General features: G+C 45.8%; 2 protein-coding genes across 3 annotated transcripts in view; one reads left to right on the forward strand and one right to left on the reverse strand.

Annotated features, from left to right (window-relative positions):
• GLG1 (golgi glycoprotein 1) overlaps nucleotides 1–10,728 on the reverse strand; it is a 79,853-nt gene extending 69,125 nt beyond the window's left edge. The window contains exon 1 of the mRNA XM_051771327.1: nucleotides 10,402–10,728. Within this exon, the coding sequence (XP_051627287.1) occupies nucleotides 10,402–10,713 (312 nt within the window). The 5' untranslated portion in view covers nucleotides 10,714–10,728. The remainder of the gene's footprint in view (nucleotides 1–10,401) is intronic.
• Nucleotides 10,729–10,866: 138 nt separating this feature from the next.
• Nucleotides 10,867–15,727, forward strand: LOC127462606 (golgin subfamily A member 6-like protein 22). 2 transcript variants are annotated; one of them, XR_007900501.1, is made up of 2 exons: nucleotides 10,867–14,004; nucleotides 15,549–15,727. XR_007900501.1 is itself a non-coding variant. In XM_051771340.1 (2 exons), the coding sequence occupies exons 1-2, from the start codon at nucleotides 11,491–11,493 to the stop codon at nucleotides 15,552–15,554; spliced, it is 1,692 nt and encodes a 563-aa protein (XP_051627300.1). In that variant the 5' UTR covers nucleotides 10,868–11,490; the 3' UTR covers nucleotides 15,555–15,727. The 2 variants fall into 2 exon arrangements, 1 of the variants encoding a protein (XP_051627300.1); XM_051771340.1 differs by having other exon boundaries at nucleotides 10,868–13,176.
• Nucleotides 15,728–16,732: the final 1,005 nt, after the last annotated feature.

A 16,732-nucleotide genomic window follows, 5' to 3' on the forward strand; every position in this document is an offset into this window, starting at 1 on the left:
AGTGTGAAATATACAAACAAAGAACTTAGAAAACTATGCCAAAGCCCTAAAGGGCTGCTCAGGAGTACTTTCAGCAGCATGGTTCCCAAAGTAGTGGATTGTAGTATTAGCCAGCCTCCATAAGTTTGGTTTTGGTTTCTGAGAACAAAAGTTCAGTTCAGAAAGACTCTTCTAGCCCAACTAAGATCAGAACAATCACAGTTTATGAAATAATACTCTTGCCTTAAAAGCTGAGATAAAGATTTGAAGATGTACAAAGGTTCTCCAACATTTTAATGCCTATCAGGCTCTAAGTTACTCTTCTACTTTCTCTATCTTCCTTTTTTAACATTCTTGCTTGAATGGCTCCACATGATGTTCACAAAGGGGCTTTCTTCTTTAAGCTAAAACTTTAATCTCCTTAACAGGACCCTAATTTCAAATCTGTGGTTCCACAAAGCAATGCAGAAGTGACTACAGTCAGAAATCAAACTCCATCTCTCAACAGACAAACAATCACTTTAAGATGGCAACAGTATGCTGTGCTGTTATTTAAAGTTATTCATGATGCACAGCTCTAAACCACAGGCAGGCTTTGCCTGTTCCATCTGCCCTGTGTCAATGCAGACACCACACTGGATCATACAGCTGTGCTGGACCAACAACCAGCAGGTAAAGTGACTGGAGCACTGATTCTCATCTTCTAATTGTACAACAGAGAAGACCAAGCTGAATACTCCTCCCCAACATCACACAGCCTACCTGAGCTCCCCAGAAATCTTAGAAAGTTTTCAGAAAATGCCTTTTGCAAGTACTGTAAGTTGGAGATACTGTGAACCCTAGTGAGTAAAACAGGCATTAGAGGACAGCATTTATTAACTAATCTTGGAGGGCATCAGAAAGTCATGATGGGTTTCACCGAAATGCCTCAAGGGAGGAAAGTATTTGGGGAAATTACTTTGGGAAGAGCTGACATACAAAGAGAAGAATTTAAATTCCATCAGCACTCTCCTAGCAGAACAAGTTTAGACTATGGTTTTATACAAGAGGATGCTGGAAGAGCTCACGAATGCCTGGAGGAGGGGAGGGAAACCAAAAACCCTGTAGTTAGTGGCTTGTTGTATGCTTTCCTCCTTTGTGTAGGCCTTACCTGTGAGCTGCTCACGGAAAGGAAGCCAACATAGCCTCAGAGCACGTGAGAGGGGTTTGAAGTGGACAAGCTCAAGCCACACTGCTGAGTGCCTGAGTTGGAACAAACTCTGCCTTATTCCAGGCAAGTCTGTCCTACACACTGCTGCTATTTCTGGAGTCAGAGGTGAGGGTATTATCAGTGATGGCTGACATGTTCAGTGCCTGCTAAAGCACAGACCATGAAACAAAAATATGAAACACTGCAATGCTTTGTGTTCTGTGAGGGACCCATCCTTCTCACAACTACTGCTTTGGACATGTACAGCTAATTAAGGTTATTAACAATCACACTAGAATGAATGTACACCTTTAGAGCTGTGAATCAGTGGAGAGAAATCTTCCCTAGAACCACACATTCCCAGGTGAGTTCTAGAGACAGGACAAGCATTCACCACAGCAGTCCCATCACAGTACTGTGTTTAACACAAATGCAGGGAAAACTTGCACCCCAAACTACTGTTCCAGCCTTTTCTTTTTCGGGCTTTAAAAAACAGTGCTGCTTCACACAGCTAATCAGAAACAAGTGAAGGTGGCTGCTGATCACTGCCTGGAAGCCTTCTGTTAAAAAATAAGCAATGTTACTGCATTCACAAGACCTCTGATTTCTGCTGCAGAGTCAGCTCTACACTTGAGTAAGTTGAGGCAGTTGCCATCAGGAATTTGCATACCTGTGTCACAGTGAGTGGTCCAGCACCTCACCCCTCAGCCATCTCAAGTGCTGAAGCATCAAAAATACAGTGCCCACAGAAGTTGTGGAAGCCCCATCCCTGGAAGTGCTCAAACCCAGGTTGGACAAGGTTTGGAGCAACCTGGGATAGTGGAAGGTGCCCCTGCCCATGGCAGGGGGTTGGAATGAGATGAGCCTTAAGATCCCTTCCAACCCAAACCCTTCCACGATGCTACAATTCTATGATAAAAAAAAAGCACCCAGGTCACTCCCAAGTGAACAGCAACACAAAATGTTTGACAAATAAAACTCGAGTCAACAGTACTCAGGACCTTGTATCAGTGGAGACAAGACTTTAAGTAGCCTGTCTGAATTTTCCAATAGAAGGATCACGTTAATATTGATTTGTTTAAATCACCATGAACACAACTAAAGAACTGCAGTCTTATGAACAATTCCTGTTGCAAATTATGACAACTGCAGCGTTGCAGTGATTTTACTTGAAAGTGGTCATTTTTCTGATTTTGTGACATACATAGATAGGCCACAGAGATAGACATAAGCCCAAAAATCAATTTGATAAGGAAAGAGCTTGCTGTAAGCTTCTTCCAGATCTTATTTCAAGTCAGCTGAGAACAGCGTAACAGAAGTTGACTCAGCTCAAATCAAGTCTGGGCTGTCACAGAGAGTCTACAAGCCAAGCAGGTTTGGGTTTGTTGGTTTTTGTTTAATTCCATAAAAACTCTTTTGTAGGGCAATTACTAGAAGAATGCATGCTCTGCCGAGTTTGTTTTGCAGTTCACTTGGTGCAAAGTATTTTACCCTGCAATAACAGGACAGTCCAGAAGAGAAAGCCTCAATTAGCAAACTACTGACCATGATGAAGGCTGGTGAGCCTCTTATTAAGATTCAAAAGATCTAGACAGCAAACTTGCCACCAGATTAAGCTAGTAATTATTATTTTAACAAAACACAGCACATTTGCCTGATTGATTTTGCATAGCAGGGCTGGAAGAGCCATTTGTTATTAAGCCACCCTGTTACATATAAGTAATTAATTATATCAACATAACCAGTTGCATTCTCAAGAAGAGACTCAAAACTCCTGTGACTCAACTAAGGAAACTATGAGAAGTTTTTCACAGAAGAGCACAGAGTTCTACCACTAACTGCAAAGGAGTAAAATACTTCAGGCATCTAGAGAAACCACGAAAACTTACTACATTAAACACTACCTTTTGGTCACCTCAGCAGTTCTTATGCATTGTTTCAGGCAAAGATGCAAAAAATAACAAATGCAGCAAATAAGCATTCCTGTCATGCATAAATAATGGTCCTTTGTCCCTGTGGTGTTACCTGGTGAGAAACATTGGTCTTTAGCCACAGCACTGATGATATTAAAGGCATAAAGTACAGTTTAAGTTAAAGCAAAATTGTAGACATTACAAAAAAGAAATGCACTCTAACACAAAACTGTAAAATCTAAGCTGATAAAGCTGCAAGAGCTATGAGATACACCTACCTAAAGGAAAAAAATAAATAAATAACTCAGGCACAGCATCTGCAAAAAGGCAGCACAGAGAAAGAGAATACAGACCCCTCTCTAACTCCTGAAGGAGATTCCTCAGCTCAGAGCTGCAGACACTGAGACACCAGCAGGCCAGGACACAGTTCTTATGAACGTCACCTCTGCTCAGGAGTGGAACAGGATGGGTTCTCATCTCCTGTCTTGATGAAGAGAGGTTGCAATTATGCCACAAGCTGGTGCCCAGGGAAGGCAGGATCTCAGCTCCTCACCTAACATCCTGATACAGACAAACTGAACGTGCAGAAAATCAAGATATTCCATGATGACAGAAAATTATCAGCTAACACAAATGAAAAATTTTAGTTCCATAGCAACCAATTTTACAGATATTAAAACTGAATTAGTCAGAAGATCAAAAAACCCCCATATTTTAAAGCAATATTTAAAATAAAAAGGCAAGGACTTAGATCTTTTATTCATCTAATTCTTTGGGGTTTATTATAAGGAAGAATAAATGCAAAGCTTTGGAAAATGCAAGCTTACTTTGGAAAAAAAAACCCAAAAAGCAGAATCTATCAAGAAAGTGGTGCTCAGATGCAGGAAAGTTACACTATAAAGAACACCTAGACATTATCTCTACACTAGAAAACAAACACAGCACATAATTTGCCAAGAATAATCCCTCCTCAGAACATTCCATCCCAACCATGACAACTCCAAGCAGCACTAGAGAGATCACTTTTCTTCCAGTATGAGGGAGGAGAGAGTGTAAGCAGGGAAAACACAACCTGGCTGCATCTGTCTCTACTGTAACAACTGACCAGGTCTTTGTTTTTTAATATATCTCAGCTATTTGGCTCAGTAAATCACCTCCCCTTAACACACCTTTCTCAGTTCCCCCTGAGCCAAGCCCAGGCTGCACAGCCTGCATCAAACCTGACTTCTCCCCTTGGATTTCATTCCTTTTCTGGAGGAAGCAGACCTGTAAGATAACCTTCTACTGAGCCAAACATCTCAGGCCAAACTGACACACAACCAGCTTAGCACAAGTGTCAGCCTGCCAGGAGCAGCACAAAATTAAGGAAACCAAACCCACCCCCAAAAACCCCACAAAAGTAACTCTCTCAGACAAGTAGAAGTGCAGCTAAAGATATGAGAAGTAAGAACCTGTGCTCAGTGCTCTGGTCACAAGACAGTAAATCCAGGTCCTGGCATGACAGAGACCATCCTCCCCTCTCTTCAGCTCCCAGGTGGTTTCAGTAGGATGAAAAGAGCACTTGCACATAAGGCTACATCTTGAGAAGAAGCCAAAGGCCGATGCCAAAGTAACCAACCAAAAAACAATCAGACTTTTCAAGTATATTTAGTGTTTTGCTTTAAGACCTAACTACAACAGCCAGGAGCAAACTGGGCTTACATTATCCAAACACAAGGGAAAACAAGAACCTCGGGGAAAAAATGCGGCTAATCCCGGTTAAGAAGCCAAGCCTCAGGAGAAAACGCTTCAGAGAGTGTTGCAGCCTTGTCTCTGTTATTTTTTGTTGTTGTTGCTCAGTTTATTTTCAAAATCCAATCATCTAAATCCCTTTCTCCTAGGTCCAACCATTCTCTTCCACTCACATGGATAGTCCATCTTCCATTTTATGAATTTTAGAAGCAGGAGGGACTATCATAACCATTCAAATTAATTAGCATCTACCACAAGCCACTGGAAATTCTTCATTTAATGCAGTTTAAGACAGGACAGTATCTGAAAATTTCTCATTTAGATGCACAGGCTTCAACTCCTAGAGTCCAGTTACAGCCCAATAATTAACTCATCTCTTAAAATTGCAACACATTGTTCCTTTAAGTTAGCTCAACTACAAGCATGCAGGTAAGAATTCTCCTTTTATTTTTCTTAAGGATGTAAGAGTTCTTAAACTCCTGTGCCCTTTACAGACTTCGAATCATCCCCAGGTCAATATCCCTTAGAAGAAAGAGAGAGTTTAAGCAAAGCCCTTGGCAAGGCTTAAGGTACATCTTTCAGGTTTCTGATCATGGCCTTTAAAAAAACCCAACCCTTTGAGTGCTGATATCTGAACCAGATGATAATGCTGTAGGCACTGTAAGAGCATCACTGGAATACTAACTGCCTCCTCCTTTGCAATAGTAACGATCAGAGAACCAGAACAGCCTCCATTCCACAGCTTATCACCCTGAGAAACCGGGCAGTTGCCACTTAAAACAGCTCCCCTGAAGGCCAGGCAAAATGCCTGTGGAAAAAAAAAACCAACAAACCATAAGTGCTGAAAGAGATGGCCAGCTCGGCCAAGGGTGGCTTCACAGTTTGCATTTCCTAAAAACAAGCCCACCCCCACTCCACGTTTAATCCACAGCCCTCATTTACCTTTTTAGCTCTGGACAGGTAACCAGTCATTTGCTGCCACAAATGAGATACCTCAAAAAGGGTACTTTAAATGCCACCTGTGTATGGGAAAGCTGTGAGAGATGGGAACAACATGAATATGTGCTCAAATAGGGGATAATGTCACATGTTGAGGCAAAACAAAACCTTTGATCTTAAACTCAGTAAATTAAGGAGATAAAAGAGGAAAAATAAAATAAATTAAGCTACTGCAACAGATCACACTCATCTACCTCAATGCAAGCAAAAAGCTTTAGGGAAGCCTTTGCATTTCCAATCCATTTACCAAAAAAGTAGAAACACTACAGGACCAGGACAGAGACTGAGCACACACAACTTTTCCTACAGTTACAGTATTACCAAAAGAGATAAACCAAGCACGTGTTGCTGTCTGGTTTCTGTTTTCCACCCATAACTTTGAAATAAGTAATTTCACCGGCACTATTTTATCAGATCACTTGAGGAGCTCAGGTCCATAAGGAGTGAGGAATAAAACATTTCAACAGAAGAAATATGACAGTTCTCAGCCCATCAAATGGTACACACTCCCTAGCCCAGTAAGTCATATCAAATTAATTTTCTGGCCTTTTACGTGGAATAAACATCTGACAAAACAGGAAAAATACTACTCTTGAAATACACAGCTTTCATAGTAACTTGTCTTGTTCTTAACCCAGTCCTCAACATTAAGAGAGCCTTATTCTTTCCAAAAAGCAGAGCATTCAGGCACTGTCTTTGCCATAAAGGTGCTGCCAAAGAAACAGAACCATTCAGGATGAAGAAAGCAGCAGGAAGCCAAGACTTTGATCTCTAATCCCAACTTAACCACGACTGTTTGATCTTAGAAAAAATATTTAGCCCCTAATGCATTAGCATTATACAGATTATTATAATGCTTTAAATATTACACAGTCTTTACAAGTGCAATGCAAGTAAAGCTCAACAATTATGGCATCGAGTTCATTCACCAATTAACCAGCTCCAAGGTAGCTTTTGACAGTAAAATTATGCTCCATTAGTAAACCTGATAAGAGAGCTACTGCTTAAGATTATTTTCATACCTTCTAATGTTTCCTGCCTCAAATTCAACAACTTTTCCTTCAAATGCAAATCATCATTAATCAAGCAAAAATTGTTACCTAGCAAAAATATTAATATTTCATGGGTTTATTTATACTATAGCCACCACGAAAATCAGTTTAACAGGCAGCCCACAAAAAAGGGCTTAGGGGTTGCAGCCCATGCTCAGGGAAATGCAAGCTCTGAAGGCTCTCCAGAAACAGGCTCCAAACCAGAATCCTTTCAGAAAGAAGCACTTTGGAACACAGTCTTTAAAAACACACGTATACACTACCTCATTCTACTCTTTTTATATGACAACAAAGTTATGTGAATATCAATTAAAACCTTGATAACAAAATTTTAAGTCGCTCCAAACTGTAACAAGTACACAAGTGCTTTTAACTAGAAAGAAGTTAATTCATCTGCAAAATGCACCAAAACATGTGTTTTATTCTATATTTTGATTGTATTCAAAAATGTTTAAGCTGAGTAGCTCTGACCACTACTTCTTCCAATCAAGGAGCATCCCTCCCATCCTTCTACTACAAAAGGAAAGCAGAAAACAATCATTTTCCTCTGATTTCTTCTTTCAAAAAGTTGGACAGCGTGAAATGCAGAAGAGTTTTGCCCCTGCAGAAGTGGACTCTGCACTCAGTGGAAAAATCAGTAAGTAAAAAGTATTTGGTATCAGTGTGGGGGTCTGTTTTTTCTTTTTAAAAGAATTCTAAAAATACACAGTGCTTAAATAACTGTGTTGATAATACTTCAAACTGACATTCTACAAGTAACCTCTCAAAACCAAAACTTAAAAATTTACTGGTTTGGGGGTTGGTTTGGGTGGGTTTTCTTGCTTTGTGCAATTGTTGTTTTGGGCTGGGTTTTGGGTGTGGGTTGGTTTTTGGGTTTTTATTACTGTTTTCTTTACGTCAAACCACTCTTTACTGAACATGTGTGTTAAACAGCTTCTCTCAACATTCACTCTACAAGCTGAGCTCCTATCCCAGTCAACCACAACTCAACACTTCTGTCCTTTACATTCAAAGAGAACTACCCAGAGAAAGCAAGGGAGGACTTACTCTAGAGACTTCCACACCTAGAAATCAGCAGGTACTGGAACAACATAATCACATTCACACTAACAAAACAGGCACACCTTTTCTTTTTTCTATGCTTTATGGACTCAAAAGGAAGGTCACAGGTTATTCAGACTTAGAAGTGTCCTAGCTTACATGTATCACACTGTTATCAGTAACACTTCCAGTTTCAAACTGAAAGTTTCACCCCTTTAGAGGAATATTTTTTATGAGAAAAGTAAGACAAACACCTACAGCAGAAAGGCTGCTTCTGCAGCCTACCTGCATCTAAAATCTTACCTACTACTTGCAGAGAAGTAGTGTCCACACACTGTCCTTACTGATGCTCTCAAGCACAAAACTCCCCCAAATCTTCCATCTACTGTAGCCTGACTGTTTTTAAGTGGGCTGTATGACTCAGACTAGATCCATTTTAAAATGTAATTGTCACTTTTCTGGTATCGTCCAAACAAGCAGTCAGATGCTCTAGGGTCAAAATTAAAAGTTATATCAACAACAGTGAAACAGCCAATACGTCACTTGTTTCCTCTGCTGTCACCTCCAACACAAAGGAAACATCTGAGACCACATCTGACCCTGCTCCCTATCAGATGAAGTGCTACCCCATGTTTACAGCTCATGACTTTTATTCACAGTCTAAATATCAAGAGTTAAACAGCAGGGGTAGGCAGAAGTCAGTTATTTTAATTAATTTCTCAGGGCAGCCCTCTGTGAAGTCCTTTTTGCGTCAGGATACAGCCCATCACATCAGTGTTCCAGCAGCACTGCTGAGGGTAAGGCCAGCTGACAGTGCTCTTTGCAGGCTGACACACAAATAAGGACAGGGCTGCAGAGTGGCACCTTCATAGAGAAAACTCAATCCAAGAGAACCCTGAGATGTCCTGTCGATGCCTGGGATGCCACCCAGGAGAAGATCTGCCTTCAGCACTGGGCATCAGGCAGCACTACAGCCAGACAAGACCAACAGTCAGCAAACTACTGACATCATTCCTAGGAATAGGAAAAGGAAAACCACAAGCAGACGTTCAAAAGAGCAGAGTTCTCAGGAGATATGCAGAGCCAGCATAAGGGTTTGCACATGCTGAAAAAAAAGCGTGATGCAAAGCATGCCTTCACCTCTGGAGCCTCCCTGCACAGCCCCGTGCCCCAGCCCCGCAGCCACCCCCCTCTGGGCTTTAACTCAGGAAAGGGACACAACTATTCCAGCTGAAAGCTGATAAACTAGACCATAGAAAGGTTCACCTTGCTAAAATGGCAGAAGACCAGCAAGCACTGGAACTATGAAAAGAGAAGGGAGGGGCTATGCAACTGCAAAGAAAGGGAACAACAAGAGCCTGCCTTTTTGGCAGGCTGGCAGCTTGTGAGCAACCGCCTGTGAGAGCAGCTTCCAAGATCCTCTTGGATAGGATGCCTCCCTAAAAGAAGGCCAAAAGGTCCCAGACAGGTGGAAGAAACAGCGAAGGACAAGTTATTCATAAAGCAAATCATCGGAGCGTTTCATAACTGTGATAGATGCTGCAGCAGGACTCACTTAAAGCATCTACAAATGTCTTAATAAACCGCCCAAAATTAAAACACTAAATTGGATAAAAATCTAAATTAGTCTTGTATTATAAGCCAGAAGTAATCACTGACACTTACTGGTTCAAGATTCCCCTCGATGAGAGTAACCATTGCCACTGCCATCTGCTGTCTCCATAATAACGGATAAGAAACGAGCCCAGGTTTTTCCTAATCGCATTCCCACTTTGGTAAAAACACCATTAGAACTGACCCAGCCTGACATTCCTGGACTTCACAGCAGAGAAGCCAAGAACTACACAGACCTCAACACCAGAACAGCTCACCCAAAGCACTTCCCCCAAAGGCTGCTTCAAACGGAGGAAGAACCCAGGAATGAATGAAAAGATGGAGCTGGAAGACTCTGAGCTGGCAACTCAGTTTTTTTCCTGAGCTGGACTTAAAACCGCTCACGACAGATGTTTGGGAACAACACATAAACCTCCCCGTACACTAAGCCAGATCTAAAGACTGTATATCGAGTTTCATACGCGCACAAGCGAGGACTGGAAACCAGTCGCCTCTGCAGCGGAGCTCCACGAGAAGGCAGGAACGCGAAAAAAACACCTCCTCAGGTCAGTGCTGCTACCAGCACGGCGCCTTCGCTCAACACTACGCGGGCAGGGCTCTGGAAGCGAATAACCCCGGAGGCTCCGGAGGCAGAGCACAAAGGCAGCGCCGGGAGCTCTCCCTGCCCGCCGGGCGCTGCCGGAGCCCCGAGGAGCGGACGAGGAGGGGCCGCTCTCCGCAGCCCTCACCGCCACCCCGCCAGCGCTGGGGCTCCGCAGCGCAAACCCCGCTTTCTAAAGCACAAGCCCATGAGGGAAGCGCGGCGCGGCCGCGGGCGGCGCGGACCCCGCTCTTTGTTCGCCGCCGCGGGCAGGCCCGGCCCGGCCCCGGGCCCGTCCCTCACCTCGCGAACGTCCTGCAGGCACTCGAGCACGGCGAGGTTGTTGGCCCAGCTGTGCTTCGAGCAGAGCCGCACCACGTCCTCCCGGCACACCGCCTCCTCCGACAGCTTCCACCCGCTGCCCGACCCGCCGCCGCGGGCGCTCCGCGGCACGGCCGCGCCCGGCCCTGCCGGCTGCGCCACTCCGGGCAGGGCACCGGCGGCGCCGGGAGGGCCGGCGGGAGGGCCGGGCGCCGCCGGCCGCGCCGCCAGCGCCAGCAGCAGGAGCAGCGCCGGGCCCGGGCAGCGGCTCCGGACACGTCCGCACGGCGCCATCTTGGATCCGCCACCTCCGGCGTCCGCCCGCCCGCCCCACGGCACGCACGGCGTATGCAAATCAGCGCGTGACGGCGGCGGGACACGCCCCTCTCCTGGCGGAGGAGGGGGGCGTGGCTTGCGCGGGCCCCGCCCCCCTCCAGCACGCGGCGCGGCCGTTGTCGCCTCAGGGGGCCGAGGCGGTTCCTCGGGGGCAGCGCGCGCCCAACGGCACCAACGGCCCCGCAGCCCCTCACGGCCCCGCACCACCTCAGGGACCCCCTAACCCCCTCACGGCCCCGCAACCCCTCAGGGGCCCCCTAACCCCCTCACGGCCCCGCAACCCCTCAGGGGCCCCCTAACCCCCTCACGGCCCCGCAACCCCTCAGGGGTCCCCTCAGCCCCTCACGGCCCCGCAACCCCTCAGGGGCCCCCTAACCCCCTCACGGCCCCGCAACCCCTCAGGGGTCCCCTAACCCCCTCACGGCCCCGCAACCCCTCAGGGGTCCCCTCAGCCCCTCACGGCCCCGCAACCCCTCAGGGGTCCCCTCAGCCCCTCACGGCCCCGCAACCCCTCAGGGGTCCCCTCAGCCCCCCGGCCGCGCAGGGCCACCCTGCGGAGCCAGCGCCGGTGCTCGGAGGGACGCGAGGAGCCGAGCTCACCCCGGCGGGAAGGCGGCAGGCAGACCGCGGGCCTCCCGCAGTAGGTGGCCTGTAGCTGTGACCGGATTTTGCCCGAAATCTCTCGGTTCCCACTCGCAACTCAGCTGACCCAGTGATAGAGAAGTAATAGAGATCATGGGGAAACTGGGCTTTGAGAAGGCTTGGATTAAAGAGGAGCAACAAGAGCAGAAGGATGAGGAAAAACTACCGATGAATGAAGAAGAAATACAGAGGCATGTAGAGAAATTACAGAGCTACATAGAAAAAATGCAGAAGAATGAAGAAGAAATGCGGGAGAACAAGGAAAAAATGAGGAGGAACGAAGAAAAGATACAGGAGATCGATGAAAAAATACAGGAGATCAAAGAAAAAATACAGGAGAACGAAGTAAAAATACAGGAGGACAAAGAAAAAATACAGCAGATCAAAGAAAAGATACGGAACAATGAAATAAAAATACAGATGAACAAAGAAAAACAGGAAAAGAAAGAAAGAATGCTGAAAAATGTGGGGAAACTACAGAAAAATGAAGTAAAAACAGAGAACGAAATAAAAATAGAGAAGTTCATGGATAAAGTACAGGCAATCAAAAAAAAAATAAGGAAGAACAAATCAAAAATACTGACGGACGAAGAAGGAATGCAAATCAAAGAAGGAATTAAGAACAAGGGAAAAATACAGGAGCTGGACAAAAAAATACAGGAGCTCGACAAAAAAATGCAGGAGCTTGACGAAAAAATGCAGGAGGGCAGAGAAAAAATACAGCAACTCAAAGAAAAGATACGGAACAATGAGATAAAAATACAGACAAACAAAGAAAAAATACAGGAAAAGAAAGAAAGAAGGCTGAAGAATGTGGAAAAAACACAGAAGAATGAAATGAAAACAGAGAACGAAATACAGGAGTTCAAAGAAAAAATACAGGCGATCAAAGAAAAAATGAGGAGGAACAAAGAAATGCAGATCAAAGAAAAAACACATCAGATCAAAGGAAAGATACAGGAGCTCGATGAAAATATACAGGAGAATGAAATAAAAATGCAGGATGACAGAGAAGAAGTACAGCAGATCAAAGAAAAGATACAGAAGAATGAAATAATAATGCAGATGATCAAAGAAAAAATACAGGAAAATGAAGAAAGAAGGCTGAAGATTGTGGAAAAAATACAGGAGAATGAAGCAAAACCAGAGAACGAAATAAAAATACAGGAGGACAACAATAAAATACAGCAGATCAAAGAAAAGTTACGGAAGAATGAAATAAAATTAGAGATGATAAAAGAAAAAATACAGGAAGAGGAAGAAAGAAGGCTGAAGAGTGCGGAAAAAATACCGAAGATTGAAGAAGAAATGCAGATCAAAGAAAAAATTAGAAAGAACAAAGAAAAAATACAGAAGCTCAACAGAAAAATACAGGAGCTTGACGAAAAAATACGGAAGAATACAGAGAATGAAATAAAAATACAAGAGATGAAAGAAAAAATAAAGGCAGCCAAAGGAAAAATAAAGAACAAAGAAAATAGCAAAATATCAAAGAACGAAACCAAAATACTGGAGAGTGAAGTAAAAACAGGGAACGAAATGGAAATTCGTAAGAATGAAATAAAAATACAGGAGATCAAAGAAAAAATACGGAAGAACAAATTAAAAATACAGGAAAGCAAAGAGAAAATACCGAAGAGTGAGGAAATAACAGAGAACAAAATAAAAATACGTAGGAAAGCAGAAAAAATACAGGAGATCGAGGGAAAAATGCGGAAGATCAAAGACGAAATGCGGAAGATTGAAGAAAAAATACAGAAGAACAAAATAAGAATACAGGTAAACGAAAAAATACCGAAGAATGAAGAAAAAATACTGAAAAATATGGAAGAATGAGAGAAAACTACAGAAGAATGAAGAAACAATATCAACTAAAAAACTAAAAAAACCCCAAAACCATTAATAAAATGCTGACAGTCAATTTTGCCACTGTCATTTCTCCATGCTGAGTGCCAAACTGTCAGGTGGATGGATGATCTCCCTGTGTGTGGATGCCCTCATGGCCCCTCCTGGGGCAGGATGCTGGGCTGGCAGGAGGGCATGGGATAAATCCCACAGCCTGCAGCAGGCTGACCCTCCCTGCAAGGAGCAGGCAGCTGAACAAGGGCTGAAAAGTCACGTCTTGGGGGTGCCGTGAGGTGGCTCATTTTCAGGGTTGGTGGGTTGGCTGCACCTCCTGCCCTGTCAGTGCCAGCCACTGGGTTTTGGGGGTGGGATTTGCAAGGTCACACTCATCACAGCCCCTTTGCTTTCTTCATGGGGATGGAGAGAAATGGGGCTGTAAGAGTGATCTTGTCCCCAAAGCAGGATCTCCAATGGCTGATCCTGGTGTAAATGGGATCCACAGGTTCCTCCTAGGGCAGTAAGGGGGGGTTGGATGCTGAATTTGGTGACGGATCATCTGAAAGTGGTGTCTGCAACCACACAGCTCCCCTCGGAGCAGCGTTTTGGGGATGCTGCAGCCCGCTCTGCCCCAGCAGCCAGACCCCAAATGTCCCAGTAAAACAGTACCTGTCCAGGTGTTGGGTCAGTGGCAGCAGTGGGACACAGCTCCACCTCCAGCTCAGCAACCACAGGTTTTTGGGTGTTCCCCCAGGATCTCACCAGGTCAGCTCACAGCACCTTCCTAGGATGGATTTGCCCCTAAATGTCAGATTTGCTTCCAACGACAGATGGAAATGGGGGACAGGGAGAATCCCACCTCAATTCCTCTGCTTGGTTGATTCCAGGAGCAGTTTTCCTAGCCCAAGCTGGCATCAGGCCAAAGTCAGAAGCTTTTGCCTGATGCCAGGGTGCTCCATGGCTCTGCCCTGGCTGGGTGAGCTGGGGTGAAGCAGAGCTGCAGGGCCGCTCCCCTCCTGCCCCAGGCTGCCTCATCCTGCCTGGGAAAAGCCCTTCTCTTGAGGACGCCACCGACTGTCACACTCACACCAGGAGCTACCAGAGCACCCTGAGCCCAGCGTGGCCACCAACCTGCAGCCACCTTGTCCAGGTGAAGGCGAGAGGGAGAGGGCTCAGCTGGCAAAGTCCCTGCACTTCCTTCATTCAAGTGTCACGCTGGGACACAGCGCTCGGAAAGTGGCTTTGCTGGCACCCAGGGGCCACGCAGCTGGGAACACTTGAGAACAAAAGCCAGCAAAATCCAGCCCGTGCTTGGCAGCCTATTTGGCTTAGTGGGAGTTATTTGAAGTTAGCCCAATGTGAGAGCTGGCTCTGCTCCTCCATCCACTGCAGGATGAGGACAGAGGGGAGCAATGGAGCTGGGTTACCGCTCGCTTCTCCTTCCCACACCCTTGGGAGCTCTCCGGAGAGTCATTTTTTGCACAAGGAAAACCTCCTCCCAGGCTTGGATTTTACCATTCTGCACAGTCCACCATGAAACAAGCATTTCATAAAAGAGCCCTATGGTCCCCATGTCCATGCAGCAAGTTAACAAAGGAGAGGTTTGTCTTTGGGCACAGAGACATCTCTGCCTGTGTGATAACCCCAGCAGCTCCTTGCTACTGCAGCCCCTCTCCCTCAGCAGAAATTCCCTCATTGCCACATTTTAAGCATTTTACCACCAAGGCTCTCAGTCTCTGGGTGCTGCATTAAGTGCTTGCAGTCCCTTGCTTCTGTAGTGGGCAGCACATTTAAGTCTCACCACTTCAAGCAACAAATGCCATTTAAATGTCCCCAGCAGAGAGAGGCCGGGGTGAGCTGAGCTGCTGGGACACCTCTCGCTCCTTCCCAGCAGTGTTCTTGCTCTCTACTGCTTCGAGGAGAACAAAAGTTCTTCCTCAGTCCATATGGAGGAGCTGCTCCAGTTTTTAATTGGATACAGTCTGCTTGCTCCCATGTGGCCACAGGCACTGCTCCAAATCCCAGCTCTGCCTGTGCAGTGTGCTCAGGCCCTCTCCTTGCATGCAACCTGACTCAGCTGCCTCCCTCCAAAGCTGTGCATCCCCCAGAACTTCAGCACTGTCTTTCCCAACAGATGATCCTTTCCACCAGCAAATGCTGCTGCAGAGAACCAAGTCAGGTGCTTTGTTACTGCTGCCATTCATCACTTTTTCTTGCTGGCTGAGGCGGGAACACTGGCCTGGTGTTTCGTGGTTTATTTGCATGACATGCTCAGGTTCAGCCCCACTCTGTTTCTGCTTTTCTTGTAGGTCTGAGTCTACTCATCCCTGTTTGGAGATAAGCAGAAGACCACAGAAATACCTTCCAAGGAAGCTGTGGACAAAGAGGAGACAATATTGCAACTACAACCCTGTGAGTATAGAGCAAAAAGGGGAGCTTCATGCCTCTCATGCACAACTCTTCAGCCCAGCTGACCTTTTTTCCCCCAAAGACCTATGCTGTTGACACATCTTTGCCTGACAAACCCTCAGAAGTCCCAGGTCATTACTGTAGAGACTGTTGCCCCCCCCCATATTGCTGCAGCTTTGTGTTACAGTTAGCACCTACCTTTAGAAAACAAAAAAACCCTGAGGGCAATTGTCCAGCCCTTTCTCCAACTTGCCACAATTCTTTCCTAGTCCTGCTTCCGCCTTCCTGAGCACTCAGTGCTGATTCCAGCTTGATACCATCAGAAGCACTGGGGGCTCACTCCCCCTCCCACGACCTCTGCTGCCAGCAGAAGCACCAAATTGGACCTGATGCAAGACTAAAGCCCCTGGACCCTCAAATTAATTCTGCTTCACAGGGTGGGATAATCACTGAAATTAGTTCGAGGTATTTTTTTCTCCTGACCAGCACGGGCTGGAGAGAATCTGTTACCTGCAAATTTTGTCCCAAGGATTAGATAAGCTTTTTAGGGCACGAATCCCCAAACTCTTCTTTTTCTTGCAACTTAGAGGCACTATTTGGCAAGAGACAGCAGAGGAGCAACATCCCACATGCTGTTGGTGCTTTCAGGACGCTGCTGTGGCTCCCAGAGTTTATCAATGAACTCCTTGCACTGGAGCAGCAGTTTCCCACAGGCCCAGAGCACCCAGTGCTCTGTAACACCAGGGCACTCACAGCTCTCAATGCCATCCGGAGGGGAGCAAAGAGAAATCTCATCTAGCAAAGAGAAATAAGTGAGCAGGAGGCACTTCTGCCTCCTAAGCAGTATCTCCAAATATCTTTAACTATTGCAAAAGCAAGTAAACAATGATAAATATTGCTATCTTGAGGGAGGCTGTTGACACCAACATGCTCGACTTTGCAGGCTGAGTGCTGGCAGGGGCCAACAGCAGCTCAGTGGAGGGGCAGTCCTGCTGCCAAGGCACTGTGACCCCCTCTGCTTGACTTTGCAGGAGACTCTGCAAGGATGAGGGATGAAGCTGGGCTCAAACAGTGTCTGAGCTCT

This window comes from Manacus candei, unplaced genomic scaffold, assembly GCF_025592945.1.
Source record: "Manacus candei isolate 608988 ecotype Guabito, Panama unplaced genomic scaffold, ASM2559294v1 h1tg000131l, whole genome shotgun sequence".
NCBI lineage: Eukaryota > Metazoa > Chordata > Aves > Passeriformes > Pipridae > Manacus > Manacus candei.